Source organism: Crocodylus siamensis, chromosome 15, assembly GCF_052110815.1.
Source record: "Crocodylus siamensis isolate JL-2025a chromosome 15, ASM5211081v1, whole genome shotgun sequence".
Classification (NCBI taxonomy): domain Eukaryota; kingdom Metazoa; phylum Chordata; order Crocodylia; family Crocodylidae; genus Crocodylus; species Crocodylus siamensis.
The window spans coordinates 44,624,195-44,651,495 of NC_143409.1; the positions used below are offsets into that span (position 1 = coordinate 44,624,195).

A 27,301-nucleotide genomic window follows, 5' to 3' on the forward strand; every position below is an offset into this window, starting at 1 on the left:
GGATGGAAGAGAAAACCACCTGCACCCCCAACCCCTTGAGCCCAGCCCCCAGAGCCCTGTAGTCACTCATTACCCACCCAGGGTTGCTCCTGGCCATGTCATTCATGCCCACATGGATGAGCAGCATGGGGTAGTGGTCAGAGTGCCAGATGAGTTTTGTAAATCTCTTCATTACATCCTGGATAAGGGCCCCCAGAAGTCAGCAGACCTCCCATGTGAAGGGATCCGGCCGGCAACTGGCACCCTCTGTCTCCATCAGGAGTAAGTCTCCCATTACCACTACCCTACACCTCCTCTTCTGGACAGGAGCTTGCCTCCTTTCCTCCTGTGCAGCAAATGCCTCCAGTTCTTCCTCCACCAGTGGTGCAAGGACTGGTGAAGGAAAGATCAGAGGTCCAGGCCACACTGCTATCTGTTCCACATCTACTAAGGGATTTAAGGCCTGGTGAAGGCTTGGAGACTATTAGGGCACCTAAGGATACCCCAGGGTCTGTCAGCGCCCAGCAGCCTCAATCAGAAATCCCCTTTGTATTCATTCAAATCAAGCCCTGCCTTCTCTCTGCCCCGAAGGGTATCATACTGTGTTACAGGAAAAGCAGCCTTTGGTCCCTTTAGCCTCGGAGCCTGCCCCTAGCCCTGCTGGATCAGAATCTTTGGTCTTCAGATCTAGACCCTGGCCTCTCCAGGTCACATCACTGGGGAGGTGGGGAGGGGGGTGGAGAGGGAGGTGATGTTTTAAAACCCTGTTTGATGGCCCCTAGCCCACTATAGTGCACACGGGGCAAATTCGTCCATAGCCCTGTGGAGACAAGGGCAGAGCTGCCTTGAAAAATTAGGATTTATGCTGCTTATCCCTGCCAGGCAGGCTGACACATGGCTTTTTGGGTAGCAGGCTCTAAATCTCTGTCTAAGTATGGAGGACGTTTCCACTAAAATGCCCAAGGATCTGGAGTGAAGACTAAGTACTGTCAGTGCTTGGCCATGCCAGAAGGCAGCACTAGATTGTTCCAGCCTGACTATCACTGGGAAGAAAGGGGTATCAGTGTGCCAGAGGGACCAGGGTACTGGGATGCAGAAGGTCCTCTAGGGAGAGCAAGACATAGCTGAGCTCAGGGAGGAGGCATGGGTAGAGCCTCTTGTAGTGTTATCGCTTTTCAGCTCCTGGCAAAGACAGTCCTCTGATGGGGTGAGTTTGGACATGCAGTCACAGGCTGTACACTCTTTGGGGATGGGGGTGGAGACTCCTCCAGTTCGCATTTATCCCTGGAAATAAGTTTTCTGGATCTGGAAGGGAGGAGAGAGATGTCCAGCCAGGATATAGGAGCAGCAGTATCTGCCTGCTGGACTGTGCAGCCCTGAGTGCAGGGCACCTCCTGGAGTAGCAGCCCATTGAGCCTTCTCGTAATTTAGGATGAAGCAAACAACGGTTGTGGTGGCTGCTTCATGGGGACTCATTAGCCCAACTCAACCCCACAGGCTCCAGGGAGTCCCCTACTGCTGGGCCTTCTCAGTGGACGTTTGCAGAGATGTCCGTGAGGGCCAGTTGTCTGGGCATGTCCACACGCACCTGCAGGACAAAGACACATGCTGTTGGCAAGGGGGTGGGGGGTACATTGTACAGGCAAATGACACATGCAGCTCTGAGGCTGGGGACGGGGGTACAGGCAGGCATTTCTTTATCTCTCAGAGCTGCATGTATTTATCCTTACAGACCTGTGTGAAGTGGGGGCAGGGTGGTTATCCCCTTTATAAAGGTGGGACTGAAGAGGCTAGGTCACTTGCCCACAGAGCTGTAGCGAGCTCATTCAGCACTAGCGGGGAGGAAGGGCAGCAGTGGCAGAGTTGGGCAGCAGCAACCCTGGGACACCCCCCCCCAGGCCCCATTTACTCCCCCCACCCCAGATATACTGCTACGCACAGGGCAGCACCTACTGTGAGGAACAATCCTGGGAGAAGGGGAGCATCACTCCACTTGTCCCCCACTCCCCTCATCCCCCAGATGCAGTGCTATCTTGCCCATCTCCTATAGCCAGATGGCTGCCCCTACCATGGTAAGGACTTCTGGTGCCCCATCATAGTTCACACCTGAGGCTGGTACCCCCCCCCAATGCTACTGCTTGCCCAAGGGCACACAGCACGTCTGTGGCAGAACTGGGCCTCCTGAGTCCCAGCCCAACACATTAAGGGCTTGCCTGTGCATGGAGTTAGCCCAGAACAGCTATTCGTCCTGACAGTCACCCCAGGCCAGAATATCCTTCATGTTCCGACAAGCCCTGCTAAGACACACGCCGCGGTCCTCATCTGAGGTTACCTGCAGTCCAAGGACAGGCAAAGGAAGAAAGCCTGGGAGGTGGAGAGCAAAGCCAGAGCACGGAGCTGTCAAAAGAAATTTAAACCTGGCCGAATCGTACAGCTCAATAGAAGCCCAGCTCTTATAGAGATGGTTTATGTTTAACTAGACAATATATGAGCCCTATTCCCTTAACTAATTTTCCCGGTGCCTTAACAGACAAAGCATTAATCGTCTCCTGCCATTATTTATTTATTTTCCTGGCCACACTCTGACAGGGCACCTTATTTTCTTTGTCAAATGCCATTAGTGCTCAGCCTGGCCATACAGGCCGCAGAAGACAGATGCTGGTAATAATCATGAAATTCTCATTATTTACCCTCACTTCTATCGTGTTTAAGTTATTTATGTCCCTTGGGCATGGCCAGAGACTGTGGGTTATTCTGATAGTCAATCATAAAAATGCAATTGTTGTTACTTAATAGTCTCTCTGTCTCTCTTTCCCCGCTCGCCCTCCGCTGCCCCCCAGCTGTGCTCCACCTCACCCCGCATGGTCTGACTGGTTGGCCAGGACGAGTGGAATAACTTAGTACATGAAGGGAAGGTAGCACTGGCAGGAGGCAGGCACCGTGAGAGGTTCCCCCATGGCTCTGAGCTATACCAATGCACCTCTCCCTATCTCATCACCCTCCTAGTCCAGTCCTGAGCTCTCGGCTCTGTCGGTGCCTTTCACCCCAACACACAGCCCCTTCAAAGAGGGGGCTCATTTGAGCTATGCCCTCCCAGGCATTTGGCCGAGACCAACAACCTGATTTTCCTTCCAAGAAGGAAACCTCCTGCTCTTCCTACAAGTGACCCACTTTACTCTCTGCAGTGTCCTTCTCTTTAAAGGGGGGTGGAAGCCCAGAAGTGGCCTGTTAGCCTTGGATGGTCTTTCCTTAGCAGCTGTCCTTACAACCACTACTCACCTGTGCTATCCTTGCCAGACTCAGCTTGCTTCTGTAGGCTGAAAGAGGAGTTTAGGCTCCCTAGTCCATACACCACTTTCCTTTCATCCCAGAGCAGAACAAAGTGTTGAAACTTCCTGCAGAGCAAAAACTTCCAGTACGTTTCAGTTTGATGATACCAGAATGATTTTACAGTCAAAGCGCTTTATTTCAATGGCATTCTTCCAGATACTTTTTATTCTACCATAGAAAAGTCAAAAGGAAGCTTTTTGATTGTTTTCTGTTGAAAATTAGGCTGAAAGCACATTTCTGTCATGTTTTCGTGTTGTCAAATCAGGTTTATCAAGCAGTCACTGTTGTTGGAAAATGTGTGACCAGCTTTAGAGGTCCTGGGGCACTAATGACCATAGACCTGGGTTGGTGTTGAACTAAGGCTCTATGGCCATTGTTTAACCTTTATCCACATTGCTCCTTGTTTACTTAACATACCACCCTCTTTATATTGCCCTCCCTGGGCACAGAAACAAGAAAGCAAGGAGGTTTAGGTCTGAGGCATCTTTGACTTCACCTTCACCAGAGAGAGTTCGCTATAGACCCACAGGCTTGTCTGCAGTTAAGTGTCTCTGAAATGTTTCCCTATGCAGTGAGACAAGCACTGGGAAAGTCACTCTTTGATCTCGTTTTGTGAAGACTTATTTGTAGCTGTCCAGGCTGAGATCAAGCAGCAAAATATCTTGCTTCAGGACAGATGAGCCTCATGGTGTATGCATGTGTGTGTGTGTAGGAATAGCAATTCACCCCAAGTAGAGCTGCACCAAAATCTTCCAACTAAACATTTTTCCTATGGAAACTGGCATTTCAGTGTCCTGAAATCGGGGGGGGGGGGCAGCAGTGTTATGCTAATTTTGACCAGATTTGTTTAGAAAATATTATCCAAAGAAAGTGAAGTTGTAGCTGTGATGATTCAGGAAATAGGCAAGAGGCAAGGAGTTTTTTTGCGTGATATCTTTTATTGAACCAACTGCATGGTTGGGATAGACCTAGACAAGCTTTCAAGTGCAATAACGCATTGCATTTGAAAGCTTGTCTAGGTCTATCCCAACCGTGTAGTTGGTCCGATAAAAGATATCACCCACAAAAATCCTTGCCTCTCATCAAAAGGAAGTCGTTTTGGCAGAGTCAAAGCAGAATGTTTTCTCATTTTCAGAACATCATGTTTCAGTCTTTCAGTTCAAAATGTATTGTGCTTTGTATCAACACTAATTGTTTAAGAAGCTTGAAAGTGATTCCAAACCTTGTGATTGACCCAGTGTGAAATGTTTTGAAAATTTCACTTTGTGGTAGATTTTTGACATTTTGGTCCAATTCCAAATGAAAACAAGATTTAAAAGATCAGAATTTCTTTTGAGATGGGAAAGGCATAGTCCTGACTCCTGCCCTGCCCCCCATCCCACCCCACCCCAGCCACATGGAGAACAGGGCACAACTGGTCATATACAATCTTTGCCTGTTGGCTACTGCCAGAGATGAAGTATTAGAGACAGAGCCAAATAATGACATTCCAATACCACACACCAACCCCATTGCCAAAGCTATCCCACTCATATAGAATGGGGAATAATCTGAAATAACCAGAGTGTACAGTGAGGCCATCAGAAAGCAGACCAATACAAGCGATATTTTAATTTTTTTGTTACCAAGCCTTTCCATCTAGCTTGCTCCTAGACTTTGTCCACAGCCCCAACAAAACTGGCCAGCCAGGTAAACACACTGTGTTGACTTGCAAGTCCTGCAATATGTGACATTTCTCTTAAATCCCCAGTTCCTGGAGTCAAGTGATGATGGGAGAGGTCTTGGCTTTCATTAAAAAAAGATTCAGGGTCTTTACCCTTGGTGCTAATAGACAAGAACCTAGCAAGGGGATCTGAGCAGGCCCTAAAGGTTCTGAAACCAGAAGGTCCATGAGAACCTTTAGTGTATTATGCCTTAAAGCTCATTAGTTTTAAGCCAGTCTCTTCATTTTGGGGGGAACTAGCTTCATGGATTTTGAACATTAAGGCATATTAAGGCGATTTAGGCATGCAGCTACACATGGATGGACTAATGTGCATTAAGGCACATTAAATTTAGGCGCGAATAGCTAAGTCGCATTAGCACATGTGTAGATGCGCTAATGCACATGAACACAGTGTGTATCCATTGACGCATACTGAGTCAATGTGCATTAGCACATCTACACATGTGCAAATACACCTTAGCTATTTGCATCTATATTTGATACGTGCTTTATGCAAGTATCAAATTTAGGCTTACATAGCCTTAAATTGCCATTTTTTAAGGTGCATTAGGGGCACACATGTGTAGACATATGCCCTCAATGCGCCTTAAAAATGGTGACTTTAGGCCAAGCCCACTTAAAAGAGGCACATTTAGACATGCCCTGGGAGCTTGCAGTGATGTTTCATGGGCATGGGATAATGGGTAGACTGCAGGTTCCCAAGGTTTAGAGACCAGCCAGCCATCCATGTAGATGGATCACGTCAAAATGGGATGAAAGAGTTTTTATGAGGTGGTAGTCATAGAGATGCTGTATGTTGCCTCTGGCTGTGGTCTTTTAGGTCCAAGTGATACAGTTCTCCAGAACAGGTGTATATTTGCAATGCTTACAGGCTTCCCCTTGTCCAGTAGCCCCACCTGCACACTTTCTGCACACTTGGTCCACTTGCTAATGGAGTGTGGTTTGCTTTTAGAAGACAGGAAGCTCTTCGTGGGAATGCTGGGGAAGCAGCAGAGTGAAGACGATGTCCGGCGGCTGTTTGAGCCTTTTGGACAGATCGAGGAATGCACCATCCTCAGAGGGCCTGATGGAGCCAGCAAAGGTGGGAGGCAGATCCAGCAGTATCTGAGCACTGGTTGGAGGCTTCTGGGAGTCATCCTATCAAGTGTAAACGTGACATGGCTTGGGCCAGAACTCTAGGCTCTGTGAATATTGGTGATTGTGGAAAAAGTGTGCAGCACATGTGTTTGTAGCAGGATGACTGTATTTTCTATGGGGTGGGATACAGCTGTGTGAGAGATGCTCCAGGCACCCAGATGGGTCATCATGGCAGCCTCTGCCCAGGGCACAGGAAGGTGGTCATAGATATGGTTAGGGAGAGCTGGGCAGGGTAATGGCTGATATAGTCCAGCTCCCTGAGCCAAGGGAGGTTGGGGAGCTCTCGGGCAACCATGCCAGACACAGGGGTCAAACTGAGGGCCTGAGGTAGGGTAAAGGGACTGACTTGGTGGGTTGGTGAATTCTGAGTAGAGGCCAGAGCATGGAGCAGTGGTGGCAGAGCTGGAGTCCCAGAGGGCAGTAGCAAATCGGTGTGGGGTAGAGCGGGTAACTGGCCCGGAACTAGTCCTTGCTGTGTCTCTCAGTGGCAGCACCTGGCTGTCCCCTGCCCTTGGAGGAGAACTTCCTTTGCACCATGGACAGAACCTGCAGGACTGAGCACTTCAGGCCCAAATCAAGCAGGCACAGTGCACTCCTGCCCTCCCTGGGGGATGGAGCTTGGATCCACGCGGATGCAGTCGTTGCCATCAAAGACTAGAGCAGGAACTGTAACATACTTTGGCTTAATCTATCCCAGGACTGCAGCCTTCTAGTGTATGAATACCTGCCACCACACCCCTGCTTTCCTCAGCCAATGCCTGAAGCTCCACTTCATCCCCTCCCATGTATCCCTAATAGTTCCCTGCTCAGGGTACTCCAGGGACCATCCTCTAAACACTGGTCATGGGGGCTAACTACCCTACAGAATGTGTGCACATGTGTGCAACACACACACACACACACAAACACACACGGGCTTTGAGAGCACCACTGAAGCCTCCATCCAGCTCAGCCTTGTCCTCTTCCTCCTCCGTTCCAAAGCCGGCACTGACATCTTCCTTTGTACCTAAGGATTTCAGAGTTCCTTGCAGGTGTTAAGAGTTACCTGCCCCCTTTTACAGGTGGAATAACAGGCACAGCGGGTGACTTGCCCAGGGATATAGGTCAGTGGCAGAGCTGGGGTGGGACTGTCCAGGACAGGCTGAATTTCCTGCAGGAAGTTTGCCAGCATATGTACTAGGCCTGAGCACATATTCTCTTCCTCGGTGAACTGCTTCTCTTTGTCTGGCTTCCAAGCTGACAGCATGCTTTCCTTTTCATTCCTAGGATGTGCCTTTGTAAAATATGGGAGCCATGCAGAGGCTCAAGCAGCCATCAACAGCCTTCACGGCAGCCAAACTATGCCGGTAAGTGTCAGAGCTAGAGCTGGAGGGGAAAAGCGCGTGGGTTTTCCTTCCTTTCCATAAGTGAGATCTGTGGGAGCTGTCCATTGGATCCAGATGAGAGCTCAGCCTGGAGTCCAGTACCTCTCAGTCCAGTCCATAGGCCCGCTCCAGTGCAAACCCACCCACTGAACTGACAGGGCTCGGGCAGGGGTGTCTGAAAGGGGAACTTGCCCTAGTGACTCATGGACTGTTTCTAGTTCATACCTGCTCAGCTGGGCTGCGATTCCATCCCAAACTCACCTGCTTCTGCCCAGGTCCTGAGGGCAGCCCCTAAGAAGAGGCTGGAACAAAATGACAGGTTCTGCAGGAAGAGTCAACTGGGCCAAAAGGCCCGTTGGTCTGAGCCAAGTGACAGGCTGAAGGAATTCCAGGGAACAGAGTTAGAGAGGTCCTGCTTAGTCCCACCTAGCCCAAAGCCCTCTGGCCAGTGCACAGTAGTGCAGGTGAGGTTTCCCCATGCTGCATTGTTAATGTACTTCAGTCCTGAAAGAAGGAACCCATTGCTACCCCACCCCTGTATCCCCCTCATCCATGTGTGCACTGGCAGCTTAGCCAGCAGCCACCATCTTGACCTGCAGCATCTCCTCTCTGCCAATGCTCCTCAGTCCTGTCTTGCAGCTCTCCCTGATACTGCAGCCTTGGACCTCAACTAAGCAGACTCTTGGAGTGGGACAGGCTGCTTTTCTGATGTAGGAACAGATCTCCCAAGAATTGAAAAGGGACCTGCAGAGGCCTCTGCTCTAAGTCAGGATTTGAAACCCAGCCTTGAGAGAAGGCATGTTTAGGTGCAATGCCTCATGTCACTGAATCCTGGCAGGCAGCTGGGCTGTGACGTTCTCGGGCACACGGTTGGCCATTTTGATGTAGCTGACTTGGCTGACCCTGGGTGGTAACTTTAACATTCAGTTCTCTTTCATCTTCTGCTGTAATTCTAAAGACAGGAAACAGTTGCTCAGAAATCTGGAAGGTCCCCACAGTCCCACCATAGCTCCAAGGGCATAACCTGCTTCGTCTCACAGTGTTCTTGGCAGGAAACTGCCACAGGGTTGTAGTCTCAGGAGGGGTAGAAATGGGCACTCCCACTGGACATGCTCTCTCCCTCCCTGCCGAAAGCACAGAGCTTTCTCCTTAATCCAATCACCAGCTAATTTGATCCTCCCTTTAATTGGATCAAAATCTCAAGGATCAAACAATTTGTTGTAAAATAACACAAGGTCCATCCTTTTGTTTTGATCAGTGTTGAGCTCTCCAGGCAGGTGGTAGGGGATAATTCAATCACTAGCTGGAGAAAGTTGCCATTTAATTAACAATGAAGGTCAAAATTCTGAATGAGAGAGAAAGGAAACAGAGTCCAGAGAACAGCCATGATTATAAAAGACGACTATAATTAAACATTGCATTGATCAGCCGTTGCTATCGACAGCCTGGGCCAAGTTTATCCCTGGGGTGACTCTAGCAAAGTCGGGGTAGAATCACTCTGGAAATGAATTTGCACAAATGTGCGTGAGGCGAGTTCTGAGAAGGAACCTGGTGGGTGCAGGATAAACAAAATCAGCTGCTCATATAAATTAAAGTGCTTGGAGCCTGCAGTTAGAGAAGGAAGAGGACACCTCCCTGCCCTCAGGACCTCCCAGGCCTGGCCTGAGCTAAGGTGACTACATCTCAGAGCAGAACACTCTTCTTGCAATGCATTTTAAAGTCACAAAGTATTCATGCAAAAAAACAAAGGTGCAGGTTTTCTTTCATAAACGTTTGCTTCTGATTCACCATTCCTAATTTTCAGAGGGGAGGATTCTTTCCAATAAGAATCTGAATAAATGCATCATGAAACACTGAGTGACTATAAGTTGCCTTCACTCCAAGCAAGACAGCAGTACAGATAGCATCAGCGTTCATTTGACTTGTCTTCATTCTAGACACTGTTCATCACACTGACTGCTTATTCTGCTGGCCTGTTTGTTCCTTTTTATTCTTCTCAGTGCAATGCATCACGATCAAATAGTTTCTAGATATTAAAATAACCCCTGTACATGTTGATTGAGGCATTGAAATTCTGGGATGTTTCAGGTGTCCTGAAAGAAATTTCTAGGACATCATATACAAAGCAAGAGAGAAAGAAAGAATGAACAAATGAACGAGCCAGGTTGAGAAAACAGATGGTTTAAATTAGCATAATTCTGTTGACTTCAGTGCCCCTATGCTGATTTACACCAGCTGAGGAACTCTCTCTACCCAACACAGAGGAAGAAGTTCAGATCTAACAAGTAGTTAATAAAACAACCTAGTATGGAGTAGACTTATGCCAGTTACCATGAGATGTGTTGTGTTAATCACTAACAGTTATAGGCCCCTGCAAACCAGTGCTCATGGGCACAAAGTGATGCCACTGTTCTTTCTCTTTCTCCTAGGGCGCCTCCTCCAGTCTGGTAGTGAAGTTTGCAGACACAGACAAGGAGAGGACCTTAAGACGGATGCATCAGATGGCAGGACAGCTGGGGATCTTCAACCCAATGACTATCCAGTTTGGAGCCTATGGGGCATACACGCAAGCGGTAGGAGATGCTGCTTAATCAGATGGAGAATGAAATGTCCACTGGAGATGTGGGGTCATCTCATGTGGTTGCCCTTCTCAGAATGAATGGAGATCTGTTCATATAGACTGCACTTACCCTAACTTGAGGATGCCCATAGTAAATTCTTAGTGATAGAGTGACCTGATGTCAGTGAAGAACTAGATTATTAAGCAATAAGGTTCAGTGCCCCATGCACATGTCAGCTGGCCTCCCCACCCTTTTGGAAAACATGACACAAAACAGTGCTGCCATTCACCACCTTCAGCCATGATCAACACTTGCTACCTACTAGAAAACAGTGGCAGGCCAGCAAGAGAAACACCCACTTTCTACAAGCTCATGGTGCTGGAAGCTGAAAAACTTGACTAATGGCTTTTCACGTAGGAATTTTCTCTGGATTTTTTTTGTGGCTGCTGTCTTAAGCGGCATGTATAGGCATAAATAGCAGGCGTGGATAATCAAATCCCAAATGTCCCCTCCACCCCCGACATTTAAGTCATGTCAAGACTGTATTGAAATACCGATCAATCAAAGTCACCATATTCTCATTCAAGGCCGAAACAAAGCCTGCACTCAAACCCACTGAGCTATTGCTATTGAAATGCACTTGCTATTGAAACCATCCTACGATTCAGCAGTGCCTTAAAGCTATAAGGATATCTCCGAAACTGCTATACATTTTGGGTCAATTTGGCACCGTGGTTCTGCAGGTCTTTACTCATGAGAAACCAAGTGTAGAATAGCAGGGCAGATAGAAGCATTCATAAACACCTGCCCAAACAGTGCTTGGCGTCACAACCTCTCTCACAGTGTTTAATTGTATCTACTCAATGTTGAACTCACATAGAGCAGAGCACAATAGGATGATATCTGATGTAGCACCTTTTATTCTGAAATGCTAGATTAGGCTCTGTGCAGCAGACACTCTGGGTGAACTCGCTAGCCTTTTTTTAATATAAGAGGTCAGGCTAGATGATCACAGTGCTCTATTCAGGCCTTAAGATCTATGAATGTTATGCTTTCCAAAGTAACAAGCTTGATAATGGCAATGCATTGCCTGCAAGTAAGCACTTTACAATAGGGCATGTGGTGCCTGAGATCTGTTTGACCCAGGGACGGACTGCTGGCAGTGGCACTTTTCCAAATGAGCAATTTGTCTGGATACGTCTGGCTGGAAAGCCACTAGAGACGGCCAGAAAATAGGACCTCAGTGTCACCTCTTATCTGAAGGTTCTGCATCTCTAGCAAGGCAGCAGCAGGCTCTCTCTCTTCCCCGTACTGCAGGTTAGTGTGAGTATTTGGTATAAGCCCAAGTCCTGCTGTGGCAGCTTAATCCACTTCTTGCTGGCCCAGAGACAAGCGCACTGCCAACAGCCATGCAGGCTGAAAGGAGAACACCTGCCTTGCTCAATCCCACCCAGACAATATTTTCTTGAATGCCATTAGGCTGCTCAAAAAACAAGCCAGGAAACAAACAGACCCAGATCCAGAGCCCACCCACTGTCTCCTTGAGGTTTACAACCAGCGCTAGGATCCACACGGCATGGAAAACACCCCTTCTCTCTTTAATGAATCTATCCAAAGGGCATCAGTAGCTCAGGCCCCCCTCTGCTGTACCCAAGACACTGCTGTAGCCAGCAGTGATGAAGACAGCTACACAGGAATCACTAATGGTTCATAGGCCGAAATGAGAGAAGCTAATTGACTCTTCCCTCTTTCTCCCCTCCCTTCCTCTCTCATTTTCCTTTGCCCATCCATCTCTCTCTCTCTCTCTCTCTTTCTCTCGCTCACTTCCACTCCCTCCCTCTTTCCTTCTTTCTTTCCTTAAGATAATGCAGCAGCAGGCAGCCCTGATGGCTGCAGCACAAGGGACCTGTCTGAACCCCATGGCAGCCATCGCCGCCGCCCAGATGCAGCAGATGGCGGCCTTCAATGTCAGCGGGCTGGTGGCTGCACCTATGACCCCCTCATCAGGTACTTGTCACCCAGTGCTGCATGAATACCCAGAGGCACATTGAGAGTATGGAAGATGTAGAGACCTGGGAATGGCCAGTGCTACTGCTTTTCATGTATAGGGCACCTGTCCCCTATACATGAACTGGAAACTGGGACAGTAACAACCATGAATCTTTCCTGTTTGCCAGCTGTGCCTTTATGAAGTGAAGTGGAAATCTGAGGCCAGTTCCTTAAGGACAGGTGGCCATATCTTGTAAGCACCCCTACCAGGCACTGGTTGGCAGTCTCAGTGGGCAGCAATACATAGAATAGGCAGGGAAGATTGAAGCCCCATAGATGGTCCCACAAGAGGAGAGAGCAGCAGCCCTGACAGACAGCAGCATGGGTAGGAAGCTCTCTTGGTACCAGTCACAGCACTTCCCTCCTGTGCCTGTCTTGCCTCCAGGGCTGCCAGCCTGGCCCAACAGGGAGATCCAAAGAGTAAAAGGCATGGAAAGAGGAGCTTTTTGGAACATATGTTTCCACATGCAAGAAGAGTGACCAAGGTACCAGCCACTGTCTTGGTTGCTTCCACCCTATGTCTGCATGCATGGTGTCCTGCTCAGTGGGAAGACAGACCTTCAGCTGGGCTAGCCCCACTCAGCAGGAGCTGTGCAGATAAGATCTTACATCAGCTGTAGAACCAGTGGTATTAGAGTGAATGGGAAGTGGAAGAGGTGAGCTAGGCCTGGCCTCTTTTATTTTGTGAATCAGAGGCCCATAGGTTTCCAACAGAACTGCCCTCCACCCCTTGTGCAAACCCGCCTGCTGGGAAGAACATCTATTTCTCTTGATGCTCTGCTCAGATCAGAAGATGCAGGTAAGGAAAAAGGGCACTAGTGTCCTACATAAGGGCAGAAAGGTGTACAATAGACTGGAGAGTATCTGGCAACTGGAGTTGTCATTGGTTTAGATCCTCATTGCTGTCAGTCTCTCAGGATACTGCAGACTATGGGCCTGGCCAAGAAGGACAATGCTGGGAAAAGTCTGACTTTCCAGCACCCTCTATAGAACCTGTGACCAGTAGCTTGGATGTTAATCCCAGGGCATGTTATACAGGTAGCTCCCAGCCAGCCCTTTAGTGGACATACCTTGACACATTAGTGCCCTAAGGCTGCCTGTACCTCTAGTTGGGTTGGTGTTTGGAGCAGGCAGCATCATCTAGCCTGCCTTTCCTCTGTGTGCCCCCTGCATGGCCACATCCTGCTGGCTCCAGCTAGCTGATAGCATCACAATTTCAGCACTGAGGCTCGGGGTTACCTCAAGCACCACAAGGGCCTGGTTGGTACAACTGGTTGGTCTGGCATCTGTAATGAGCCCTCCACAAGCCTCTCCATCCAAAGCAACCCACCAGTCAAAATCCCTCTGCTTGACTTAGGCTATGAGTCTCAAGTCCTTCCTGTAGGCCACCAAACCCCTACCCTGAGGCACCCAGAGCTAAAGTTGTTGCTCTTTCTCTCCTGCTACCCTGTCTCCTCGGGGCATAGGTACAAGCACACCTCCAGGGATCAGCACAGCACCGGTCCCCAGCATAGCCACGCCCATTGGAGTGAATGGGTTCAGCCCCCTCCCACCACAGACCAATGGGCAGCCAGCATCAGAGACCATTTACACCAATGGAATCCATCCGTACCCAGGTAGGTGCTGGGGGGGCCAAGACCTTGGAGAAGGAAGCTTGGGAGTATCCTGCTGTTTTGAGTGTCTGGGGAGTGGCTGCAGGAGGTGAGGTGAAATGGGTGGTGGGGAGGATTTGACCCTAGGCCATTGATTCTCCACCACAGTCTGGCTACCCATGGGGGGGGTGTTAAGATCCTTTCGGGGTGCTGCAGGGTGCCATGCAATGTTAGCATTGTTAGGTGTGTTAGTGGATTTGCAAGATAAACCCAGAGATTTCAAATAGGAATCCAGGGTGTTAAAAGCATTCTGCTCTGTTGCAGTATTTCTGAGTTGTTTGCAACACAAGAATTGCTCTATTATTTTTCTGTAGATAAAAATCAAGTGAAAACTAAGAGCTGATATTTTCCAAGAGGCAGTTAGAGTCTACGAAGGGGTGCCTTGAGTCTTAAAAGGTTTTTAGAACCACTGGCCTAGACAAAAGTTGGAGGCCAGGAGCCTCTGTGCAGGAGTACATAAGGAAAGGTGGAGTATCCCCTCACCTCTGTGCCTTCTGCATAAGAGCTGGCCACATTTGCAGCCTTTGTAATTCACTGAGCACATGGGCACACAGAGAGACAGGGCTGCCTGCAGCTCCTCTGTAGAGCAAAGCACCTCCATGCCATTCTGTCTACAGGATAGTGAGCGCACAGTGTGGCCATAAAAGAGCCAAGAGTGTCTCGCAGGTGAGTGTGCAGGAGGCTAGGACAGTATGGAGCCTTTCACTCCTCAATATGGCTTTAAATCAGGCAATCAGTTAATTGTAGGGATGATGCGGGCAGTTGGTGATGGGATACAGTCCCTTTCATCTCTAGCTTACCACTTCCTAGCCTCACTGGGTCTGTGAGAGCCAAAGGTTGTACCCATCAGACATCTGACATACTAATTCACATGACACAGTGCTATGAGGACTACACTGTTGTGCAGGAGAGTGCTAGAGTGTGTGGTTAGAGCCAGGTCCATGTCCAGACCCACAGGTTTTTGTTGGTTGCATTGGTTGTGTTCTGTCCCTGGTCACTATAAAAAGCAGTTGTCCTGCTAGTGTTTGCCAATAGAGCCAGTCAGGAATTTTTCAGTGAAAGGTTTGGTTTTTTCCCCTGCCACTGGAAAAGCAAGAGAAAAAATTCTTATGAAAGAGCAGCTTTCACTGCATTTAAAACAGTATTTTACAATATTTTGAAAGTGTCAGAATGTCCCATGTCAGCATTTTGGAAGGAAAGGCTCAGTTTTTTTATGCTTGAAGCATTTTTTCTCATTTAGAAATTTAATTCCATTTCACCTTCAAAATGTGAAAGAAAAAGGTTCAGGTGAAATATTTTGAAATTATTCAAAATGTTTTGATTGCCCCAAGCCAATTATGGGGGGAAGGCGGCATTGTGTATATGACGTACCAGGGGTTCAAACATATGGCCCATGGGCTGGATGCAGCCTGTGGAACTGTTCAACCCAACCCTTGGGGGTCCCAGAAGGAGGCCAATAAGGGTGGGGCAGCAGAGGCAAGGCCTTCTGCTGAATTCCCCATAATGAAGCCCCCCATGGGCCCATGTGTCAGCCATGGGGAGGGAGAGAGGGGCAAGCAACGGCTGTGCTAACCCCCACATTACTGTTTGCCCCCCTGCCAGATCCAGATCTGGCCTGGGAGACACCAGTGAACTTGATACCCCTGCAGTCTAGAACTGTATATTTCAAAATAGTGACCTTTTCTCCTAATTTGGAATCAGAACATATTTTTAAATCTTGAATATTTCTTGGGATGGAAAATGCATGTCCAGTTGGGCTGTGTTCTGCCATGCTTCTCAGGACAAGAGCTTCAAGCTACTGCCCTGGCTGACACAAACCTGGCTGCTTTCCTGTTAAAACTTATTTCCCTTAGAAGGGCCCAGAACCTGGGGGCACAAAGGCCCCTGAACTCCTGTTGAAGGGGCTGGGAGGGAAAACTGTTGACATCTCCCAGAATGAAGCCTAACTATTCTGGAGGCTGCATCGGGTGGGCCCCAGATTCTGAATAATTAGCGATTAGGTTTACCCCTGTTACTGTGTATCCCAGCACAAATTGCTTTGTTAAACTACAATAGGAAGCAGGGGACAAAAAAGCCAATAGGAACCTGGTTCACTGTATCTCTGAGTGATTCCTTCTGGCTGCTCCTGCTGTGCAAGCTGTTTCACCTCTGGTTTATCTTGCTTACTCTTTCTTCCTTCTCCTTTCTTTTCTCTTTCCAGCTCAAAGTCCCACTGTGGCAGATCCCCTCCAACAAGCCTACGCAGGCATGCAGCACTATGCAGGTCTCAAACTTTGCTTTGCAATTCTCCCTCTGTCTCTTGCTTTCCCTCTGTCTGTTCTTGGTTGGTTGTCATTGTCCTGTGGCTTTTAAAGGAAAGGAGCGTGGCAGGAATGGTGTGGGAAGCAGGGGCTGCTGGATGGGGGCAGGTAGCAAGACACACACGTCTTGGCAAATGTTGCTTCTTATATGGAGTGAAATCATCATGAAATCTGATGGCCTCCTTTGCTCTGTGCCTGGTCACGTCGGGACAGTTTCTTCACAGATGCACACTCCTCTGGACACAAATTATAAGGACCAATAAGAGAAAGACCGGGTGAGCAGTTTCTCTGGCCTCTGTTCTGCAGAGCTCAACACTTCTTCAGCTTTGAAAGAAAGCTCAGGAGAAGAGGGAAAGTCTTGCAAAGAACATAGGAGAGATGATCACAAAAGGGACCTAGACCTTCCTGCTTATTCCTAAAAGAGCTCCAACCCCAGCAACTGGGCTAGGAAATAACTCAGAGCCAGGAGTGCTCATTTCCATGGCTATACCCCGGGACGCTGGCTAATTTAAGTGACTGGTCGGATGAAAGTGTGATGAGTTTTAATGCAAATAAGCTTGAGATAATTCAGTGGAGAAAGGGTAGCTTGCAGCATAGATATACATTAGGGAAAGCTAGCAAGGAAGCAGCCACAGAGCGTGAGAGAGATTTGGGGTAATGGTGGAGAACAAGCTCAATATAAGTTCCTATTGCGAGTCAGTTGGGTTGAAGGTCAGGTCAGTACACTTCTCCGAGGAGAGTCTGCCAAGAGAGCACTTGGAAGGAAAAAAGAGGTGCCAATTAGCACGGAGAGGAGTGGGTCTTGTTTGTTCTTATTTGTGCTTTCATTGTCCCTTACAGTATTTTTCCCCGGCTTTTACCGGTTTACATGTTTGGTACTAGCAGGAAATTAAAAAAAAAAAAGTAATTCATAATTGTTTGTTCAAAATATAGTTGTTGGATGAGGGAAGAGCCAACAGACAGAAATATAATCATAGTGGAGGATCATGAGGAACCCTGATGATATCAATTTAATTAGGAATGGTCAAAAATGTTCCATCAAAAACTGCTTTTTAACAGGAAATTAGTTCTTTTAACCAAAGGAAAATTTTGATTAAAAAACTCACTGGTTTTTGGCCCCAAAAAACCCAATTCTTTTTTCATAGAAAAAATGCCTAAAAAACAAAATATTTCCATATGGAAATGCTGTCCAAGTGCCTTGGGGGAGCTGTGTGTTGTTCGGGTGCCTTGGGTCTGTATTTTCTATGGGCCAAACTACTCAGTCAGAATACATATCCCATGATGCACGGTGGGTAATTATTCCCGTGATGCATGCTTTCTCTCACCAAAAAGCGAGGACATGTTGCACTTCAGTCTGACCAGAAAATTGGGCCAATAAGGGGCTGGAAGTGTGTGATATCTGAACTTCAGTGCCCGTGTGGAACCTTAACAGCATTTCCAAAATGTCATGTTTCTGTTCATGGCTGAAATGCTTCAAGGTATATTTTTCAGCTAAAATATTTCAGTTCATTTCCAAAAATTTCCTGCAGAGAATTCACAGTTTTCGAACAGTTCTAAACATATTAGTTCCTTTTTAAGCATCATCAGACACTGCTAGACTCATATATATTGTAATAGGTTGGCAGAGTTTGTCTGAAAATCCTCACCCTCTTAGCAGGCAATGAGATGGTGAGGGAAGGTTGAACTGAGTTCCTGTTAGTTTCAGTAGTGGAAATACAGTGGCACCTATAGGCTGATATTGAAGTACTCAGATGCATAGCAAGAGGGGGACCCTGCCTCAACAAGCGATAAGTCTAACTAGACAAGACAACAAAGAACCATTATATAGATGGGAACCAAGTCCCAAAGAGATCATGTGACTTACTCAAGGCGAAAGAGAGAATCTGTGACAGAGTGGCAAATAGGATCCAGATTGCCCAAATCCCAGTTCATATGAACGTTCTTCCTTTCTTCATGGTTCTGCTGATTCATTGGTGTAACTGGCTTACTACCCTACCCAGCTATAAAAACGTGGGAGCAGTCTCTCTAGTGAGAGAGGACCTAGGGTATTGGCTGAAAAATGCTTAGAGAGGAGCCCCAGGAAACAGCCATGCTTGGTAAGAAGCCCTAGGCTGGTTTTTCTGTTGTTTCATTTGGAATTCCTTTTGTGACTAAAACCACATCTTGGGAGGAGGTTAAGTTCTTAGCCAATAAACTGCATGTCTTATGTAGACAAGGCCTAGAAATCACTTTTCCCAGTCACATACACATTCATTAGATTTAATGCATTCTTTAAAAATTTCCCTGATTCATTAGGTTTTTGGACAGGAGAGAAATAATACTCTTGTGACATTTACTGATTAAAGTCAGATCCTTTCGCTCCTGCTACTAATATTGTACCCCTGCGGGATGCATGCCTTAGGTGAGAAAGCATCTGGCATATCACAAGCAGGTCTAGCCTCTGCTATCTTACATTAGAGACAGGAAATACAGACATTCAAATAATTAAAGCAATGGGATACCAGGATGTGGAAATTCCACCTACCAGAAGCCTGAAGAACATACCTGTATTTATTTCTTTAGCCTGTTGAAATTGTCCTTGAGGGAGAACCTGTGGAAATGTGGAGGTCCAGGTCCCCAAAACATGCAAACCAATGTAATGGTAGTGGCTTCGGGGGAGCTGCCAGAATGTGCACTGGCCAGAGATCTGACCCTGAAAGAGCAACCCAAAAGGAAGAGAAGGAAGAAGATTATTGATGTTGGAAACTGAAGGGCAGGGACTACTCTCATTTAAACTGGCATGAATCTGGAGCAATCTGAGATCAAAGTCAAAATGAGACTCCATGGGCCTAATTTATCTTTGTGTTTGTCCATTCGTTTCAGAAGAATTCAAGTCAAGGATGAAACAGCTGCAGTCAGGGTTCTTGCTTGCAGACAGCTCAGCTCACACCTCTGGTCCTCTCTTAGGTTAGGGACAGACATTACACATAAACCAGTTTAAGTGATCAGAAACTGGTTTAAACCTGTAACAGAACAGATGTTCAGTGAACATAAACCAGTTTGAAAATGGCTGGAGCCGGTTTGAGATAAATTTAGTTGAATGTAGTATCAGACTTAACTGATTTGGGTCAAACCAGTTTATGCAATGTCTGTCCCAAACCCCTTGCTGGTTTAGGTTAAATCAGACTCCCCCAGCATACTGACATGCTCTCTGGGCTTGGCAGGGCTCTCTGCTCCACAGCAGGGCTGGCCCCTCCCCTCTACTCCCTTGCTGGAGCTGTGGCAGAGACTGCAGGCGTCTGCCTCATTTCCCCTTGCTCCCCTCCCCCCAACCATTACCTGTTAAGTAGAGAGTCCCCATCCCCTCTGCCTTACACAGACACACAGCATTCGCTAGCAGACCACATGCTGGCTACAGTCCGTGCTGTAGCAGACGGGATAAAGGCAGAATCAACTTGTGTCCCTCTGTTGTTTTCTTAATGATGTGATAAACACTGAGTTAGGGGTAATAAACACTGTGTTATCTATTCCCTGCTGGGCTGATTAGAAGAGTGGAGAACCCCTCCCTAATCAGAGTGTCCTGTCCAGGCTGGCCACGCCCCCTCAGCTCAGCATTGTAGAAGGGAAGGGAGGGCTGCTCTAGCACCCCTTGGCTTCTAGCCTGAGCCACTGATGGCATGTGCCTGCATTGTTTCAGTCCAGAGGGGATTTCTTTATAGTTACAAACTGGTTTAGCCTAGCTGGGTTAGACTAACCTGCAAAAATTTAATCAATTCAGGCTTAGGCTTTTTGAATGTCTGTCCCGATCCATGCCCATCTGTCTAACACTCACAAGGCACAGGGAGCCATGCACTTCAGTGAATCAGCAGGCTTCACATTAGGGGTATGCAAAGCTTTGGTCCTTGATTTGATTTGGCAGAGATTCCGCCCAATTCGATGGCCAAATCTCTGAATCTGACTTGAATCAGGGGACCCTTTAATCTCTCTGAATTGAATCAGAACCCTCCAAATCGATTCGGAGAGATTTGGAAAGATTGGGTGATTTGGACACAGAGACAGCTTTAAATGTTTTTTCTACACACCTCTAGATACCAGGTGGCTCGTGAATGCTGTGATGCTGGGGCACATGGAGAGTCCCACAGGAGCGCAGGGGGCTCCCTAGCGCACTCGGCAGCAGTCCTGGAAGTGGATTAGAAGCGCTTCCGGTCCACTTCTGCGTGCTGTGGGGGTTGATTCTTGTTGTTGCTTTACACTGAAGATGTCTTAACATGTGCTATTCAGAGTATCTTCCAAGGCTGGCTGAGCAGTTGATCCCCCTTTCATTCTGTGAGTCAGTGAAGGGAATAGACATTCTTTCCACTCAAGGTTTTCTAATCCAGTTAATTAAGTGGTTTGGGGTGTTTTTTAAGTCCCCACACAGAAAACTACAAGTTTACCTTAAATGTGTGTCCTGAAAAACACTGTTGTACCATTAGCTCCCTTTACCTACCCTGGAGTTAGAGCAGAGCACCATGGGTGCAAAGCAGGGCAGAATCTGGGCTACTGCATGAGAAGAGAGGGCAGAATCCAACACAGATTCATGAAGTAAGTGCAAAGTACTACTGTTTTAATACTAGTAGTAGCATTTAGAGCCTCAGCTATGCTTGGGACTCACTGTGCTAGGTGCTGTACATACACATAGTATGAAACAGTCCTTGCCCAAAGAGTTTACAGTCTGAATCAGGGGTTGGCAACCTATGTTCCATGGGCTGAATCCATCCCATGGAGCCATTTGATCCAGCTTGTGCATGTGGGACTTCAGTAGCATTCAGCTGGGGGGGAGGGCTTCAGAAGCAGACACTGTCCCTAGGTCACCATGGGGAGAAATGGTAGCAGTGGGTCGCCATAGAGAGAAGTAGCAGCAGCTAGGTTCTAGCACCCATCCTTCTGCCTATGATTTGCATATTATTGGTCTAAACAGACACCATAGGCAAAGAAGGGGAGAGAAAACAGAAGCACCAAGATAGGAAGTGACTTCTCCAATATCTAGACCTCTGGCCTAGGTCAGGGCAGAAATGGAAATAGAACCAAGGCAGAGTGGTCAGCTGGATCAAGCGGCTCTCCACAAGGCATACTGCATAGTCTATACAGAGGCACAGCACAAAGGCTTCGTGACAGGTTTACCCTTTTAAACAGGTAGGGCAAATTCCAGTCTTATTTAAATGGGAGTAAATCAGGAATCAGTGGAGCTGTATCACTGTTCAGCTGCTATGGTAGGGATGTCAGCTGGGTTTACCTGGAACAACTCTGACATGTGACATCATTTCAGCAGAAACCACCAGGGATCAGCTGTGACCTGGACACAGAGTGAGAAACCCAGGGGCTGTCTGTGGTGGACAAATCTGAGGAAGCTCAGAGGTCCAGTGGGGCCACATAATTATAGGCCTGCCTGAGCCTCCTCCAAGTTATGGCAGGGGTCTGTAAAGTGGCCATAAATCTCAGGACAACAGGGTTTTCCTCTTTCTACTCCAGCCTGAAATCCCAACAGAGAAAGGCTGCCTCACTATACTGAAATGCTTCCACTTCCCAGCCAGACGGGAGCCAGTGGTGTGAGGACCAAGCTGAGGAAAGCTGATAAAAAGTTACCACAACTTTTTTATGCTACTGTAGGAAGTCAGAGTAACACCTTAGGATGCTGCTCTTGTAGCTGGGTCTGTTATCAGATTAGATAAAGTGAAGGCCCCAAATCGTGTTTGATGTCTAATAGGGAAATAAAAGTCCCCATGCCCAGCGAGGGGGTGAGAAAGTGTCTCAGGGATGTCCACCTTGGAGAAGAAATAGATGTTAGTTCTAGTCAGAAGCACAGGATTGCAAGCCAGACAGAGAAGCAGCAGCAGAATATGGAGCATCATGAAAGCAAATAAGCAAAGGAAGGTGTGAGATACTTTTGCATTGCCATTAAATGAAGCCTACCTGTGGAAGAGAGGAAGATATTTCCTGTATACAGGATTTAAACACACAGACAGCTAGCCTTGCCATACAACCAACAGGCAGGCTCCAATCTAATATCGATAGCTGTGACATTACCAGCAGCAGGGAATGTTCACATGGAGGGAAGCTGGTGACTGAGGGCAATGGGGTAATGGAAATGTAGGAGGAAAAAGGATTCTGATTTGATGGGACCTGGAAAGAGAAAAATAGAGAAGGTGGCCTCCCAGATACGCTTGCAAGGACCTTAAGGAGGAGATGCCTCCTTTTTGTCCCTGAAAGACCCTGTAGATGGGGCATTAAGCTGCTGGACCTCCCCAGTTGAGAACAGATAGGATCTGGCAGGCAAATGGTTTGGGATGAAGGGGCTGCCTTCTTTGTCCTCCAGGAGGTTGAGGAGGAGTCTTTAGCCATTCTGAGCCTCAAAAATGCTGGATGCCATTTCTGGGAATGGGGGATGGCAGGGCCTGTACGTCTTGCCATTTTCTGTCCCTGTAACTAATTCATCTTGCACCTGAGGCAAACTGCCTTGGAGCCACTCATTTCATGGTCAGTGTCAGAGTGAGCAAGGGGGGAGCAATAGCGTGGACTGGGCAGAAATAAGTCTGTACTGGTAAAGTGCGAGAAGTGCTCTGCAAATAAATGCCCTTTTAACTGGGCTATATAAAGCCCTGCCTAGCTGGAACAAATGGACACTCAGCCCAGCGGACCTCACCGAGATATGCAGCTGGTCCAAGGGTATCAGGTAGAAACAGATGAGCTGCTTTGGGGGCATAAATTGATCCCTAGCTTGAGTTGGGAGAGAGGTGTTGAATAGTGTCCCCTGGTGCTTATTAGGGACTGCACAGCTCCAGGTGGAAGGTAAAATCAAAGAGTCTCTTGGAAGTCTTACAGGTTTTACAGGAACATGTCTTCCATGGGTGCTTTCATTCCCATTGTTCCAGTGTCCTCCATCCTGCCCTTCTCTGGCTCTCCACCCCACCCCATCTCCATGTAATAAAGCAGGGTTTAATCTGTGAACTGGTACAGATCTCTCTTGCATGCATCCCACCCTGCCCTCTCCTAGGTGTAGAACTGGGAGGCTATAGGACTAAGCAAGAGGCTGCTTCCTGGGAGAAGTCCTACAAGCTGAGCCAAGCTCAGAAGGCCAGCACTTGGGGCTGTTGTCACAGGGTTTCAGTCCCTTTGTCTGGGTGTCGCAGAACCATCTGCTGGGGGTGACCTTTGTGACATGAGGCTGTACTGTCAAAGCCAAGTGGGACAGGGCACTGAGGCGTGACCATTTTGTTTGTCTGTTCCAGCAGCATACCCAGCAGCCTATGCACCTATCAGCCAGGCCTTTCCCCAGCAAGCTCCCATCATTCCACAGCAGCAGAGAGAAGGTAAGAGGGTGAAATCTTCTGCAGGGGATGGGATGATCTATTACCGTAATAAACAAAGGCAGATTAATTTGTGCAGGCCTATTAACCGATCTTGTATAAAGTTGTATTGCTCTCCTGGGGGCCGCGGGGCATTGAAATCATTAGATCTGTTGATCAATAAAGTTATAGATATGAGAAAGAGAACACCCATTCAAAAAGAAAGGTAAGTAAATTTTGTTAGACTTAGTGGCCTTCGTTAACAGAGTGGGGCTTGAAAGAAAGCATTTCCACAGCAGGAGCTAAAGGAATAGTCTCAATCATTTGGAAAGAAATGTTCATGTCTTTTTCTTCAGATTAGGGTAAGGGAAGTGAGGTCCCTGCTACCAGAGATGCTTATTAGAAATCAGTCTCATTTTAGAGGAGGAAGATAACCAATAGTATGTGTTGGTATATGCTAGGTATTTCCATATGATTCCAGAGATTCATGGTTGGATGAGATATAGATGAAGGAAAAGGGTGAATGAGAAGAAAGATAAGTGGATGTGGGTGAGTGGTATTAAAACAGAGGAGTGGGGAATAGACATAGCCCACAATTGGATGGACAAAAAGTAAGAAGGTGGGAGAAAACAGACAGAAACTGAAACAAGGTAATGGACGTATTGATGGCTCTGAAAGGAGGCAGTTGGATTCCTAAGTGACTTTTGGATGGAGAAACTAATACAAAACCAATTAAATGAAAAGATTTAGAGATGGGAGAAATGTGTGGGGGCAGATGACTGGATGGACTGGTACATCAACAGAACAAAGGAATAACTGGGCCATAGGGGTGAATGGAGAAATGGTGAAATGAGCAGCTTAAAAGATGGGGGTGAGGGGGATGGATGGTAAGGTGGGTGAATGACAGAAGGATACACTAGTGATTTACTAGACAGCTGAATAGGTGGATGAAGATGCTTATTGCAATAACTGAGGCAGTATACTGCCCAAGTCTGAGAAAGAGGAGGTTGGCACGTGTGGCCTCTTTGCTAATGTGTGGCTGTCCTTTGTGTGTGCATGTGTGTTATCCCAGGTCCCGAAGGCTGTAACCTGTTTATTTATCACCTGCCCCAGGAGTTCGGAGATGCGGAGCTCATGCAGATGTTTTTGCCTTTTGGCAATGTCATCTCTGCCAAAGTCTTTGTTGACCGTGCCACCAACCAAAGTAAATGCTTTGGTAAGTACCAGAGTGCCTGCTTGTTTTGTTTTTCCCTGTAGGAGGTTGGCAGCAGCCGCATTGGTTGTTTTGGACAGTTGGCTAGTCTCTTGGTTAAGGAGCTTCAGGCAATCAACGTTAAGACTTGCAGGCAAATCTGAGCTATTCTGGGGAGCTTGCCAGTCACACACAAAACCTGTGTACTGATGCCACTTGAAATGATAGGGGCAGAGACTAGATCCTGCAGTGCCAGTTACTGCTTTAAAACCCCACTGCAGTCACTGTCATTATTTGCTTCTTCAGGCTATCCAGGAAACAGGCTGGAAGCCCATCTGAATGGACTAACTACTTAAGGGACCAGACTCAGTCACTTCTCCATAAGTCCTTGTACATTCTCCTTATAGGTGCCAGGACCCTAAAGAGATCTCACACACTGCAGTTTTAGTCAATGGTCTGCTCCAAACTGGGTTGCCTGAAGCAAAGTGCTGCAGTTCCCATCAGCCCTAGGGTCAGCCTATTGAGGCCAGCAGAGTTTATTAAAGAAGCAAGAAGCAGTGGTGGCTTGTAGGAAGTGGAGTGCAGCACATAAGTTGACCTGGAAGGGGGTAGGAGGACTGCTAGTACAATGATGAGATTGGGATTAATAAATGGTAAGTAACCCAGCAGTAAACTGGAATGAGCACAGTGGCTCTCAGGTTTGATGATGGTCCAGTTTTACCTCTAGAGGGTATAGCACCATCCAGAGAATGACCTCATATTTTTCCTGCTTTTTGCTCTGACACAGGCCTCCATGATCACTACATCCCAGACCCCATGGTGTTGTTCTAGTAACACAAGACATTTTTACAGTTAAATGGCAGACCTGTTCACACCCCAGCAGATCTGGGGCAAAGATAAGATCCTGCATCTGTGTGTGGGCAAATGTTTGCCCTGCTCCCTTCATGGTAACGTTGTGCTTAAAGGGTGGGAACACCTTGATGTTGGCTCTCTAACCCAATATTTTTCCCATGCCAGGATCTGCTGAGTCAACAGGGACAACCAGTTATTCACTGTAACATTTCCTGATTAGTCGTGCCCTATGCATAGACAGTGATGCTGTCTACATTATAAAAGAGGCAAGCAATTTTGTGTCCAGGATCAATATAAGAGACAGACGTGGCAAAAAGTCTTTCTGAACCACACTCCATACTAACAAGATCAGGTATGCAGAAAAACAAGCATGCTTGGCCAGGTTCTCAACAGGTGCCAATCAGCGTAACTTCACTCTAGTCAATAGAGCTAATTTATACTAGCTGAAGCTTCAAACCATTTTAGGGCCATCAAAGGACTAAACAGATATAACAAACTATAATGCCAAAAGAAATGCATATTCACTTGGACAGATTCATCTCACCTGTCTGCTCCAGTTGCACAATTGGAGCCTGGTCCAGTGGTTAGGGGTATTAGCTTGGGCCTTCAGGAAGTAGGCTTGAAGTGCTGGCTCTTCTGCAGACTGTCTGTGGGACCTCTCTGTATTTTAAACCATGTCTGTAGCACAGACTTACTGTGCTTCAAAGCAGTGTCCTCCAGCACACTGGGCTGCTCCTGGTGGACTGTTTTCTAAACCAGAAGCTGGGTAGCCATGTCTGAATGACACTAAGGACAGGTTAATTAGATCTGTCTCTCAGCAGTGCTAATTAACTCCCCTGAAGCACTACACTGCTGTTGGTTTAGGGGGCAGTGCAACAAGCTGGAGAACGTCACTATTGGGCTTGCTAAGTTTACTGTGTTGGCACAGCTTTAGGCACCCTGCATCCGTTTTCCCCCTGTAAAATGGCAGCAGCAATACCTCACAGGGGTGCTGAATAAGCTCTCACAGTGGCTTAGGTAAGTAACACCTATGAATTTTAAGTCTTTGTTTTCTGTCATGATAGCTGCACTAGGAAGCCAGAGTGAAAAGAGCCAGGGCCACAGAAAGGAAGTAAAAAAAGGAGTGAGAAGTCTCAGGTTTTGAGTAATGTAACACTCCCCAGCTATCTCGTATTCCACTCATCGGCCTTTCTGGAAGCTTCCTCACTTTTTACCATCACATCCCTTCACCCAGTCCTACCAAGCACTCAGCTTACAGGTCACAGGGTGGTAGGAGCAATGGTCTTGTGAGATCTTGTCCTCATGACAGCAGTGACAAGGTCCCAGGACTGCCCCAGAGGGCAGCAGGCATCCTCAAGGACAAAGTATGAGTCTGGAAGTGCCAAGGTTGCCTGGAGCCACAGGTTTGATTCCTCTCAGACTTGACTCATCACATCATCCTCTAAGATCTGAGCTCTTAGTATTGTGCATCTTTTGGCCATGACTTTAAAACCCAAGGCCTTCTGCATGCAAGTGAGAGCTGCAGGACTTATCTTAGAGGAGGCCTCTGCCTGATGATCTCATCTCTTTGCTAACCAGGCCAGTGATCCAGAGAGGCCTTGGGAGTCTGCACAGCATTTGACATGCAAGATGGTTGTCAAATAATGTGATGCATGGGCTCACCTGCTTTTGTTTTCAACAGTGGTGCAAAAGAACAGCTATATTCAGATACAGCTCTACAATCAGACTATTGTGAAATATGGACCTATTCACCCTCAGACATCTGCTCTAGGAGGATTACATCCTTTTGGATTAATTTAAATAGCTGCTAACCTGGGCACCGGACCAGTATATTGTTTTGCATAACCAGTAGACA

General features: G+C 47.4%; 1 protein-coding gene across 5 annotated transcripts in view; it reads left to right on the forward strand.

Annotated features, from left to right (window-relative positions):
- The window catches only part of CELF6 (CUGBP Elav-like family member 6), a 140,973-nt gene that overhangs the window by 76,124 nt on the left and 37,548 nt on the right, over positions 1-27,301 (forward strand). The window contains exons 3-10 of one of the 5 annotated variants that reach the window (XM_090030176.1): positions 5,988-6,116; positions 7,439-7,518; positions 9,966-10,109; positions 11,969-12,104; positions 13,613-13,762; positions 15,999-16,061; positions 23,346-23,426; positions 24,475-24,618. In XM_090030176.1, coding sequence (XP_089886302.1) covers positions 5,988-6,116; positions 7,439-7,518; positions 9,966-10,109; positions 11,969-12,104; positions 13,613-13,762; positions 15,999-16,061; positions 23,346-23,426; positions 24,475-24,618 — 927 coding nt within the window. Of the gene's footprint in view, positions 1-5,987; positions 6,117-7,438; positions 7,519-9,965; positions 10,110-11,959; positions 12,105-13,612; positions 13,763-15,998; positions 16,062-23,345; positions 23,427-24,474; positions 24,619-27,301 lie in introns of all 5 variants that reach the window. The other 4 variants (XM_090030174.1, XM_090030175.1, XM_090030177.1 and 1 more) reach the window with 4 other exon arrangements.